Consider the following 13,156-nt stretch of genomic DNA (forward strand, 5'->3'; position numbering starts at 1 on the left):
AGGAGAGGCCTGTCAGCACAAGCAGCTGGGGCTGGTCCCTGAGCCCTCAGTGCTTGTGCAGGGCTGATCCTGCTGCCCAAGTGGGAGGGTTCCATCCTTGCTGGGAGAAGTGCCTGGAGAAGTGTTCTTCCCACCCTTTCCTGTGTCCCCTTCTGTGTGAGGTGGGGTGGGACTCCTTGTCAAGTGGCTTCCTCTGAGCAGAGCCAGGAGGAACGAGGGGGTCAGAGCAAACCCCGGGCCCCATCACAGGGTAAATGCCCACTCCCTGCTCCGTGGGGCTGAAGGCAGAGGAGTCCAGGTAATTACGGAACTTGAAGTGACAGAGGGACAAAGGAAGCTGAGTGAAATTGTGCCTCTCTATGAGAGCTGAGGAACGGCAAGGATCTTAAATGGTGGTTTTGTCTTTTATAATAAATGCTAACAATGATAATCATTGCAATAATTGCTAGTTTCAGAAAGGACAGGAGCAATAAATGTCTCCTGAACCGTGTTGCCCGCTCCTGCTGCACCTGTAATGTCATGTAAAGAGCAAGGGGGAGGGATTTCATCCTCCCAGCTCAGTGGCATTTCTGACTGCCTTTGGGCCACTGCAGCACTGACTCTGTGATGTGAGCCCTTGTCAAGAGGTGCACAAGGTCACGGCCGTACACCTGAACAGGGAAACTGGCACCCTGCTGGCTGGGGAGGGCTGATACCTGGAAGCCTCAGGGTCTGTCCCTGAAGCTACATCTTGGCTCCTTGCAGCCCACTTGCACCCATTTCTCCCCTCTGCTGTGCTCAGGTTGTGCTGAGGGCTTCCCAGGAGCCAGGTGACTTGGGGCTGCAGTGCTCTGCCACTGCTTGCTTTGCTGCACGTCAGCAAATGGCTTGGAAGGTGCTCAGAGCAACTGACGGTTCTCTGCTGTTTGCTCCACAAGGGAGGAGCTCCTTGTTCCCTTTGGGTCTGACCCCTCACTGGAGACCCGTTCCAGCAGCCCCTTCCACCATCCTCCTTAGCACCGGGCAGGATTACTGGTGGAACAAAGCAGGGATGGATTTTGCAGTTCACAGCAGGAGGAGGTAAAGCTGGTAGTTAAACGGAAAAGGCTGGAAGAGAGAGGAATCACAATAACATAAACCAATATCTAAATCTGTGGGAACACTAAAAACCTGAGCTGGAGGGGATTTTAAGCTGATTCCTTGCTGTTCTGGGATGTTGCTGGTACAGTGGGACTGGAATGTGGTGCTAATGACCTTGTATCCCTGTAGGCACTCCTGTGTGCCCCTGGTGCCACCTCAGGGCAGAGTCGTTTCTTTCTTTCATTCTCAAAATGTTTCTTCTCTACTTTGTTTCCATGTAAATGAAACCCTCCTGGGTGACTTAGGAAGTGGTAACTTTTGTCATTCACATGGTTTTCAGGGTTTTATTGCTCTTTGTTTCTTGTTTTATGTTCCTTTATATTTTAGTCCTGGTCAGTTCCCCCAAGTCCAGATGAATACTGGGGACCTATAAACACTATTTTTTAAGAGACTTCATAAGAAGTACTGCCACACCATACATTTTTTTTTTTAAGCTCCAGTGCATTCTCTGACACAGAGCATGTGTATTGTCACCTTTGGTCTCCTTAGAGGAACACTTGAAAGCCAGGAGTTTTTGCAGATAGACTTTTGGAAGTGCACTGTCCCCATCGTTCTCCAAACACACAGAGCCCCCCGAGGTGTGCTCGGCCGTGGCCCCGTGAGATAGAGGACACCCATTATTTGCTAGGGGTGCTGCAGCAAGCCTGGCTCTTGCTTGGCACATCAGGATACGTGGGCTGCTGCAGAGCTGTGCCAGAGGGGTTTGGTGACTCAGCCTGGGCTTTTACAGAGCCCTTGTGTGCAGACCTTGAGGCTGGCCCCAGCACAGCCCCCGCACTTGGGTAAGGGCGAGGATGAGTCCTCTTGTTCCTGTGACTCCAGCTCCCACCAAACCTCTGGCCCCCACAGATCTTCCATCCAGCTCCCGGGCTCCCTGGAGAGAAGCACAAGCCTCCTCTGTGCCAGGGTTTAACGCTGTGGGAGCTGCCAGCAGCCCACGGGAGAAGCAGCAGTTGAAACTCTTTTATGCTTCATGTGGAGACTTGCTGGGAGCAGGTTGGGCCTGTGGCTATTCTGGGGCTTCAGGGGGATTTGGGGGATGTTTCTGCCTGGCTGACAACCCCTGGGCTTGTTCTTCTCTCCAAAGCCCTTTTTTTCCCTTAGTTGGCTTCTGCTTATGTGACCTCTGTGAAGGGGCCCAGCAGACACTGTGACCAGCAGCACCAGGGCTGTGTTGGGGAGAGTGTCCCCAGCAGTCAAGGAAGGTGACTGTCCCTTCTACTTGACACTGATGAGACACAGGTGCTGTGTCTGGCTCTGGACTGCCAAATATGATTCTCTGGGCATACCAGAGTGAGTCCAGGGAAGGGCCATGAAGGTTGGTGAAGTACTGGAGCATCTGCCCTGTGCGAAGGGGCTGGGAGATCCAGCTGATCCTGCTCAGAGCTGGAGCTTGCCCAAGGTAATCTCCGGCGGCCCCTTCCAGCCTCACCCCCTCTGTGACTCTTCAGATCTCTGTGACCTGCCTGTGCTCACGCTGTGTCCTGCTGGTTCCCAGGTGTGATCCGGACGGCCGTGGCTGACCTGGACCGTGAGACGCAGGACCGCTACGAGGTGGTGATCCGAGCAACAGACATGGCAGGACAGCTGGGCGGCCTGTCAGGATCCACCACAGTCACCATCGTGGTCACTGATGTCAATGACAACCCACCACGCTTCCCCCAGAGTGAGTCCCAGCAGTGGTGGGGGTGAACTCCTGTCCTGGTTCCCAGTGGGTGGTGGGATGGGAGCTGCAGGCTGAGCCACGCCAAGCTGGCAGGGCAGCAGCACTGAGGCAAGCACAGCTCCTGGCCTGGGTCTGAATGTGTCCCTGCCTGGCAGCACGATGGAGGGGCAGCTGCCTTGACTGAGCTCATCCAGGGCCCCAGGCAAGACTCTTGTTCTGGGAGCAACCAGGGCTGTGTGGTGGGAGGGCACCAGCAGAGCTGGCCTTTTCCCAAGGCCTCTCCGAGCAACAGGGAGAAGGCAGCCAGGTCTGCTGTGCTGCTCTCTCCTGGGAGCTGGAGCAGGGACTCGTCTGTCGGCTGCTGGCCTGGCCCCTCCTGGCTCCTGTGTCAGAGCTTGGCACACTCTGCCCCAGTGCAAGGCACGGTGACACTGCTCATGGACAGCAGCCTGGTGACACACAGTTCTGTTTTCTTAATTGCTGCTGGTGGCCTATGGCTCGAACTTGTGTGTGATCTGGGACCCTCCTGAAACAAGGTAGGGGGTGTGGTCCTGCTGTGAGGAGTGGGCTGTGCAGTGCAAACCAACTGTGCAGCCTGGCAGCTCCTGCCTGGCAGGCCAGGGAAGGGGCTGCAGCTGGAGGAGGCTCAGCTCTTTGGCTGTGTCTCCTAGAAATCAGAAGTGGTAAAGGAATCCTTGCAAGGAATCAGAGAGCACTGATTGCAAGGCAGTCTCTGTATGAAGAAATCAGCCTTTACTTCACCCAGCACCTGGCACATCAGTACTCCCCAATTATCTTCCCTCAGCCCTTGTTTTTGGCTGGGGTATGTGTTTTTTCTCCTGCTGGGGCATTCAGGGACTATAGACACGGTGGAGTTTGTGCAGCCCTCAGAGCCTAGGGGTGCCCAGGGAGGTTTGCAAAGGGTCCTATCAGACTTGGGGGGGTTCACAGGCAGAAACAGTGACCCTGGTACCTTTTTCTCCTCCAGAGATGTATCAGTTCAGCATTGTTGAAACGGCCCCCGTGGGCACTGCCATCGGCAGGGTGAAGGCTGAGGACTTCGATGTCGGGGAGAACACAGACATGACATATCAAGTGAAGGATGAGGAAGGGGTGGAGATGTTCAAAGTCACCACGGACAGCAATACCCAAGAGGCTGTCATCACGGTACAGAAGGTGAGAGATGAGGAGGGCTGGTTGGATAGGGATGGCACAGGTCTCCGGGAGGGCCCTTTCCATTGGCGACTGCTGCAGTTGCATTTGAGCTGAAACGAATGCTCCTCTGAGTGCTGTTCTGGCAGTAGCAATTGCATTTTTGTGCCTGCTGATGCAGGGAGAGAGACCTGTCTCTGCTCTGCCTGGATGGCAAAATGCAGGGCAGTGTCTGGCAAGAGACACTGAAAAGAAGCAGCACACAGTGCCTGCTGGAGTCCCCCAGGGTGGCTTGGGGGTGGCAGTGAAGCAGAGAGCTGTGTGGAGGGGACACTGTGGGTAGAGCTACAGAGACAAGTGCTTACAGCTGTTATTGATAGCATCTGTTAGGGGAGAAAAATGCTCACCTAATTCCTATACCTGACCAACAGCACTTTGACTGTATCTGCTTTTGGTGGCAAAAACAATCAAGCAAATACTTGGTGCAGGCAGAAAAGAATGATTGTTCTCCAAGGCCACAGTATGCAGCTCACCTACCCTGTAGAAATAAGAGAGTGATTAATGATCAGAACTCGCTCATGTGCAGTGCATGCTCTGCTGTCTTCCCAGTGAATCCCGGCTGCCCACAGCCTGGGCACCCTGTTGGGGGCTCTGGGGGAGTGGGCTGGGGGCTTCCCCTCCCTTCTGCCCCCTCAGTGTGGGTGGTGCTGGCAGGAGGGCGAAGCAGAAGCCCCCAGGCTCCTGCAGAGACACTGCCTGGGAGCGGGTGGCTTTAGGGGCTCTAGTGCTGCCCTGATGTCTCTGGTGAAGGAAGGGGCAGCAGAGGGGCTCCTTGAGCTGGCTGTGGCTTACCCTCTTCCCTTGTGCCAGCCTCTTGACTACGAGTCAAAAAAAGTGCACACTGTTGTGGTGGAGGCCCTCAACAAGTTCGTGGACCCGCGGTTCGTGGACCTGGGCACCTTTCGGGACCAGACCATCGTGAGGGTCTCAGTGTTGGACGTCGATGAGCCCCCCGAGTTCCGGCCCCCCTCCAACCTGATGGAGGTGCAGGAGGACGCACGAGTTGGCTCTGTCGTGGGGGTGGTCACTGCCCTCGACCCGGACACAGCGAACCACCCTGTCCGGTAACGCATCATCCGAACCTCGCGTCATCCCCCTCCCTGCCCTGGGCGTGGGGTCACCTGCGAGGGACACGCGTGGCCGGGGGGGGGCCTGTGGCCGTGGCTGGGATGGAGGAGGTGGGACAGTGCAGGTAAAGGTGGCAAGTGCTGCACGTGTGGCCAAGTGTGTGAGAGTGTCCTGTGGGACAGGCAGGTGGCAGGTGAGTGGCAGCCTGTGCACAAGCCAGCGCAGCCGTCTCCCAGGTGACAGGTACATCACTGACGGGTGATGGGTTTGTGAGTGCAAGGGAGTGTCAGGGAAGGTGGCTTGGGTGATGCTTGCATGTCCTTGCTGCTGACAGCAAGGTGTCTGCAGTGGTGCCTGACACAGGCCAGGCTATAGGAGTGGCAGGAGGACAGTGGTGAAGGATGATAAATGAGGTGAGGCTTGCGAGGTGCAGAGCCACAGCCTGGCTGTGTGTGCGTGCATGTGTGCATAGGATCAAAGATCAGAGGAGTTTATATTTGGGCAGGGGACATAATCCAGGCAGCAGCTTATCTGCACAGGACATTTCCCATTTCCATTTAATTTGTGGCTAAAGAGATTGTTACCTTGTTAAATTGTTATTACCTAAGGCACAAAGCAGCCTTCTGGCTCTGCCAACTGGCCTGAGTCACGAGCATTTGGGTTGGAAATCTGGTGTTCAGAAAACATCCTCAACGTGTGGAAAATTTCCTTGAAATGTGTGTTCTGGTGCCAGGTGCCGGTGGGGCTGCAGGCGCCCGTGGAGCCTCTCACTTCCAGGGAGCAGCAGTGGCTTTGCACTGAGAGCTCTGCAGGGACAGACTGGGAGGGACAGGGATGTGAGGTGGAGGGGGACAGGCCGGGGAGGGCTCAGTTACAGCGCTAGTTGCTTGATGATGCTCCTGGGTGCCTGCTCAGGGCAACTGTGGGCAAATGCACCGTTTCACAGTGGGGTGAGGGAGGATCTCCTGATCTTCATGGAAACGAAGACTGAGAGGGTTAGAAAGCTCAGAAAAGAATTTGCACGTGGAAAGCTGCCATCCACATATGCCTGGCAGCTAGCAGAGAGTACTGTGTCACAAAACTGGATGCTGAAAGTTGACTTTGGGGTGAATGAGGATGAAATCAGCCATGGCGTGCCAGGAACTGTGTATGCGAGTGCTGCACCACTTGCACTACTGGGTGCTGACTATTGGATGTGTTCTCGACATACCTCTGCTCACCTTGTGTGACTCTCCAGTCAGGCCACGTGTCTGACTTCTTTCTGGCCTCTGAGCATGTGGCTGTCAGCTCACACCCTTCAGGAACGTGGTCTGTCCCCACATCTGTGTGTGTGCACGTGTGTGCATATGCTTTTTCACTTGACTGTTTCTAGCACTGCTACAGAACATAGATTTCATTTTCTGACCTGTAATTGTAGGAAAGGGGCCTTGGGGATAGAACTACTCTTATTCTTGTTTTTTCTTGTTCTCCATTCTGTTTCCCTGTGGAGCTTGCCGCATTGTTTGCAGACAGACCAAAAGAAAGCAGGGGAGGGAGGCTCTCTACTGCTGTGCAGAAGGCTATGGGGACTTGAATCAGAGAGAAGCAGATTCAAGTACTGCGCAGGAGCAAGATGGTTAGAGCCCAAACTTTGCTATGGGAGTCTCTCCTACAGTGAGCTCAGTGCCAGACTAGGCAATGCCTCGTGCTCAGGCACAAAAACCCAGCCAACAGGACTCCCAGGCATCTGCTGCAGCTTGGGAATTGCCATGTGTTTTCCCTCGTCAGGCTTGATGCATTCAAATACATGTCCTCCCTCCAGCTATCCCCAGGCAGGTAGCTCATCCTGTGTCCCCCATGCTCCCCTGGGACACTTGGTCTCTATCTGTCCATCCCTTCACTCCCTGCTGTCAGGAGCAGTGGCAGTGCAGCTGGGTGAGCCTTCCCAGCCATCTTAACACAGGCCAAGTGGAGAAGCAGGTTGATATTGGTCGTGCTGATGCAGCACCAATGCAGGAGGAAGGTGCAGTTGAATGTCTCCTGCTTTCCTGTCCTCTGGCTATCCAGGCAATTTAATAAAATACTTTGCTGCGTAGGCAGCTGCTCACAGCTTCAAAGTGGTGCACAAACATTAATGCCAGCACCCTGCAGCACCAGGATGTGACACTAACCCGTCAGCAGGAGATGGCAGGAAGTCACCTCGCGTTTCAAGTGTGCTGCTCCGGAGTACAGTCACCAAAAGCCAGCACTTGTACTTCACCTCTGATACATTAGAGAGCAACTGGTCCTGACAGCATGACCAGCATTTGATCCTCGGCTCCTTGAAGTTGGAATGAACCCTTTGAAGTTGCTGCAGTTCAGCGGATCCCTTTAACTTCCTGCTCCTCGTCTGCCGGAGGTGGGAGCAGAGGCACGACTGTGCTCCTGCAGTGGCTGCTCTCCTGGACTCTGGTCTGTGTGTTGGCTCTGCCTGTAAATAGCGGAGAGCCACAACCTCCTGTCATATCGAGATGCACTCTCCCCTTGAGGCAGGAAAGAACAAGGATTGCCAGAGACAGCAGAGCAGAAATCAGCTCTGTCAGGGTTTCCAGGTCCTGCTGACACCAGGCTGCCAGTAACGAGGTTTGGGAGGTATTTTTAGCCAAATGGGAAGGGAGGTGCCCTTGGCTCTTTGTTTCCAGCCTCAGGCCTGCAGGAACAAGGCTGTGTGATGCCTACTGTGCTGCCCAAAGCAGCTGCCAGAGGCACATTCCAGCCTGGTGGCTCCCCTGCCCTCCTGATGATCCACAGGTCCCACAGAATGTGGTCACTTGGTTTGAGAACAAATCCCATCCCACAAGCCAGGCTGGGTGGCAATGACCTGTTACAAAGATGTGAGGGCTGAAGGGGTGTCCAGCTCCCCTGTTCTTGGGGGACATCCCTGGGGCTCTGCCTGCTGCCCCACTCCAGCTGCACATGGCTGCAGAGCCCCTGGTACCTCCTTGCCTTGGGCAGGAGGAAAGCTGGGGCACCCAAGGAGCTCTCCCCATATCTCAGAGAAGGCCACCCTCCCAGTGACACCAAAGGGAGCCATGCTGAGCTCAGCACAGCCAAGGGGTTGTATGAACCTTTGCGAGGCACAAAACTCGCTGTGGTATCAGTGTGGGAAATGCCCTTCTAGAGGTCCAGTTCCTTTTATTTTATTCTATCCTTGTTTTTTTTTTTGCCTATCAAAAGCTGGAACTGTTCCTTTTCAGAACAAATTTAGTTTCCAGTTGGCTTTTTGGCTTTAGCTGTGTATTTTCCGGGCGTAGTGCAGTTTTTCTCAGCTGAGCCATTGTATGAAGTAATACAGTGATAGACTGTCTGTGTATGTGAGGCTGTTTGTATGGGAGCCTTTTGTTTCTCTCTCTGCAGCGGGAGCCTGTGCTCTGATTGTGTATGTTCCAGGCTTTATCAGCACCGGGAAGATGTTGCTTGGGATTTAAGGTTCTCAGAGATATTCTTGTTTGGCGTTCGCCAAATCCGGAGACACGTGTTGGACATGGGCATTTTATAGACTGCAAGAGCACAGCAAGAACTACAACCTGCTTCAACACAAAAGGCAGAGGAGGAAAAAACAAACACAACAAAAAGCTTTTCACACAGTGTTTGAAAAGCTCCCTATTAACAAAACACATGGCTTAAAATGTGCTCCTTGGTGCGTTCGGGGGAGAAGTGAAACAAACTGCTTGAGAAATGCATTCATGAGAAAGATGAGCACCAAGAAAGCTGTCGAAATTAAACAGTCACTTGTAACATCCAAACCAACAGGCAGTGCCAGCAGGAAGAGAGGGAAATGGAGTACAAGGTCTGCATCCCAATCAGAGCTGAGGACTGCGGTTCCAGATATGGAGCACCAGCTGCAGGAAGGATGGGCACAGGTCCTGTCTCTGAGTACCTGAAGGATAAGGGATTAAATGCTGCCTCTTCCCAGGTGGGACCGGTGAATATGAAGCTGGAGGAGCAGAGGTGGAGAGGCTGGTTGGTGAAGGTCGTATTGCACAAAATGATGGGAATGAGTGCAGCGGGATGAGCCATAAGCTGTTAGAAGGTGAGGTCTGTTGTGTGATCTGCAGCTCTGAGAGGGTTATGGCTATGGCTTTGGGGGGAGGATGGACATCCCTGTGGCCCCACCAGTCCCCAGCTCCCACACCAGCCTAGTGCTCCAGAACCTCCCTGGCACTGGGACCCGCAGAGAGCTGCAGACCCACCTCCACAGACACAGAGCGTGGCAGCAGGCTCAGCCCTGCTGCTGTGGCCAAGGCAGCACATTGAGCTCCATCTCCTTCCCCGGTTCATTGCTGAGGAGGTGGCCATTCTTTGCAGCAGTGGTGACAAAGGGATCAGATTTCTGGTTTGTTTTTCCCTGGCCATGGGGTACAGGCAGTCTGGCCTCAGCAGACAATTCAGAAGCGACAGAAGACAACCTCAACAGCAAAGCAATGAGAAGCATAAGAACAGGTTCTTGGTGGCATGACATGGAGTGCTCCCTGCCATCCTCCTGCCCTCCAGCCAGGCGGGCAGACCTGTCAGACGTGTCTGGGCTCGGGGTGTCTCCCATCACTAACTGGGTTTTAAAGTGTCTCCCATTGCTAACTGGGTTTTTCTGTGTAGATATTTTTTACAGACATCTCTGTTTATGCAGCAATGACACAAGAGTGATCAAAACAGGCATGTGCTTACTCAAGAAGCAGGGAAGACGTGGGGAGGGTGAAGTACCATCTTGAACTTAAGAGTATGAAAAAGTGGAATGGAAGGCAGGACATGTTTGAGGTCGGGTGATGTGGGAGAACAATGAAAGCGGTTATGTAAATACATCAGTTATGCTATTGGAAAGGTATTGGGTGTTGTGATCCCAATTTCTGTTCCTCTTTCCAGCAGAACATTGAACTGATGTACAATTCAGAGCAGCCAGACCTCTTCTTTCCCTTTGCAGTGAGCAAGCAGAGTGGATGAGAGGCTGTGGTACGTGCCAAGACAGTGTCACTGTCCCTTCTGGAACTGGCTGTGTGCCTGTAGAGGCTCTGCTTCCAGCTGAGAGTTGGGGCAGAAGACACAGGCAGTCCCTGGCAGGTAGTTTGGAGATGCCTGAGCTTGTACCTGGCTTTGTGTGACAGATGTCCATCTCCTCTGAATGCTAGGGGGGAGGAGGCCACGTGGGTGCAGAATGTGCTAGAATGTGGCTGTGTGCAAATGCAATTTAGATAGTGACTTCTGAATGTCTTTCTTTAGCTACAAGCAAGTGCTGTTGTATTTTCTCTCTCATTCCCCCATCTGTCTGAAAGGGAGAAGGCTAGGGAATGTAACATGGAACTGTATAACACATTAAACAGCATAGGAATGCCTTTGTGTGTGCCTCCATCAGAGATGGAGCTGTGTGGATGGACAGGGGCTCTGTAGGAAGCTCTCCCACTGCAGCTGGTCCCCTCCCAGGGCTTGGGGCAGAAGAGCAGAGGGCCATCAATGTTCATCCTTGCCTGCAGAAGGTGAGCTGGTGTTCCTCGGCTGTGAGCCATGTAGATGATGGACCCACAGACCACAGCTGGACTCTGGCTGCCACACACAAGCCCTTGGGAAAGCTGCCCTGCAGCATGCAGACCACTTCCCCCATCCTCAACCTGCTGCTGGCCTGGAGCCTGTCCTGCTCAGCTCCTGTCCAATGGGGCTTCTCAGTACTGTCCTACCTCATCAGCTTTCCAGTTTGCTTTGTCCCTACATTTATCTTCCTTCTGTGGTTGAACATGTGACTGAAGGCTTTAATTTATTCACAGCCCTCCTTTTGGTAATTTATCCTTTGTACTCTTTGCTGTCTTGTATTATTTAATTCTGTGAAGCACTCTGGGATTCAGTGTGTGTGAAAGATGCTGTACACAATAACATTATGCTGTATTGTTTGTGATTTGCAGGCCTTCTGGATTTCTAATTCTGATTGCAGTGGTGGTGTGTGTTATTTGTGCTATGGCTGTGCTCAAGGGCCTCAGCTGGATCGGACTTCCCTTCCAGCCCCTTCCCCCAGGAACTCACATCTCACTGTGCCCTGATTTAATGTTGGTTTGCTTAATTCTGTGTGTAATGGTTGCAAATGCAGGACATGCCACTGGGACAGGTGTGGGCTTGTGGTGTCGTGGTGAAGGCATGGGACTAAACCTGGTGTGTGACTCCTTGTGAGCTGTGGGGTTGCCCTCGAGGAGAGTGGGAATCATGTTCTCCGGAGGTGGCACAGGGAGCATGTGGGCTCCACCCCTCAGGGACGGGGCTGTTTGAGGCAGCACTGGAGCAGCTGAAGGAGAAGAGTTAGAGCTGCCTGTGAGAAGTCTCTGCTGAGCAGCTGGGGACAGAGCTGGAGGAGCTCTTCAGCCTGTTCCTTGTGGGAGTGGGAAGCTCAGAATAGGGCAAATCTCGGGGCTGCTGGCATGATGTGCTGTGTTGATAGGGGGGTGCTGGCTGCTGCCCACCTCTCTGCTGCCAGGATTGCTGCACCAGTTGCTCAGGTTCAGTGTGGGTGCAGAGGAGACCTCATCCTTTGTGCCTGCTGTAACTGCATTTCAGGGTGTCCACGGGTCTGGCTCATGTGTGCTGTTGTGCTGCACTCCAGGTCTCTCACTTGGGTGGATGTGGTGGCAGGATCAGCAGAGAGGGTAGCAGGTGAGGTGCACATGCTCAGCTTCAGTTTGGGTTTGTGCTTTTCCTGAACCTACAGCTCTGAAGCTTCCCAGAGTCACGAGTGAAGTTATAGCCCACAATTTCTGTATCACTCTGTCTATCCAGAGCATAAGGTTCCCATCAGAGCAGGTTTTTCCCCTTGTCCACAGTCTGTGCATAGTTCCACTTCATGCACTGAAAGCCACATTTTCATTTGACTTGAGAGCTCTGGGCTTCCAACCTGGCAGAAACGTGCCCTTCCTGTCCCATCCTGCAGCACAGGATGATTAGAGCGGTGAAACAGTATATTCCAGTACTTCTGGGGCTGATGGCAAGGGTGGGCTTGGCACATCCAGCTGCTCACCATTTCCCCTTTTGCCTGGTCACAGGTACGCCATCGACCGCAGCACGGACTCCGAGAGGATCTTTGACATCGATGCCAAAACAGGTGCCATTGTGACAGGAAAGGTCCTGGACCGGGAGACAGCAGGGTGGCACAACATCACTGTCCTGGCGATGGAAGCAGGTGAGATGGAGGAGTGCTGTGTGGAGAGGGAGAAGCACTGGGTGCTGTCAGTGCAGGGGTGGCCAAGACGCGAGTGTTAATCAACACTGAAGTAAAAAACATAAATGCAGCAGCACTGAGTCTGACATCTCCCTAGACAACCTAAAAATACTCTTCCAGACTCGAGCATTAATAAGGGAGCATGGTCGAATAGTATATTTGATGAACACTAATCAAATTTGTGTTATCTATGCGCCATCTCTGCCAGTCATCCCTGTGCAGCTCGTTCCCCGCAGTCACACCTGCTGAGTGGCACTGGGGGCTCCCCGGGGGGGATGTTCACATCACCTGCATCCCCCAAAATCAGTCATGTGCTGCCTGTGGATGTCCCATCAGCTGGAGCCCTGTGGCACTGAGTGGCTGTCAGCACTTGCTTCTGCTGGAGCTCATGCTGTGTGGGATGGTCCCAGCACTGCAGCAGTGGGAGGGGAACTGTGGGGGCAGAGTGTCCCAGGCATCATGCTGGGAAACAGAAAGGCATTGCCATGTTCTTCCAAATTTTCCATATTTTGGATATGCAAGTCACCAGGGCATGCTGGGCCCTGCTGTGCTCTGCCTTCCACCCCACAGTGGGTACCAGGGAGCCTCTGTGGCTGCAGAGCACCTCCTGATGCCTGCTGATGTGTGCCAAGGCCAGTCTGTCTGTGGGTAGGAACCTAGGCTTCACTCTAGGAGATCCTCAGGAGTTCTGATTCTTGGTTCTTTGCTTGTTCTTGAGCATTGAAGGTGCTGTTCACGTTCAAGGAGCTGAATCAGGGCCTGACTTGGGTCCCAGCGGTCAGATCTTGCCACCCACCCCAGCCAGGCAATGGCACAAGCCCCATGGCCCAGGGAGAGGAGGGTCAGTGGCCCTGGTCAGACCCCTGCTGCCCGGGGGGATGTCC

General features: G+C 53.7%; 1 protein-coding gene across 2 annotated transcripts in view; it reads left to right on the forward strand.

Moving 5' to 3' along the window:
- CDH22 (cadherin 22) overlaps positions 1 to 13,156 on the forward strand; it is a 68,416-nt gene that overhangs the window by 36,993 nt on the left and 18,267 nt on the right. For both annotated transcript variants that reach the window (XM_017822828.1, XM_017822829.1), the window contains exons 5-8: positions 2,618 to 2,785; positions 3,774 to 3,961; positions 4,808 to 5,061; positions 12,097 to 12,233. In XM_017822828.1, the coding sequence (XP_017678317.1) occupies positions 2,618 to 2,785; positions 3,774 to 3,961; positions 4,808 to 5,061; positions 12,097 to 12,233 (747 nt within the window). The remainder of the gene's footprint in view (positions 1 to 2,617; positions 2,786 to 3,773; positions 3,962 to 4,807; positions 5,062 to 12,096; positions 12,234 to 13,156) is intronic.

This window comes from Lepidothrix coronata, unplaced genomic scaffold, assembly GCF_001604755.1.
Source record: "Lepidothrix coronata isolate B3197 unplaced genomic scaffold, Lepidothrix_coronata-1.0 Scaffold99, whole genome shotgun sequence".
NCBI lineage: Eukaryota > Metazoa > Chordata > Aves > Passeriformes > Pipridae > Lepidothrix > Lepidothrix coronata.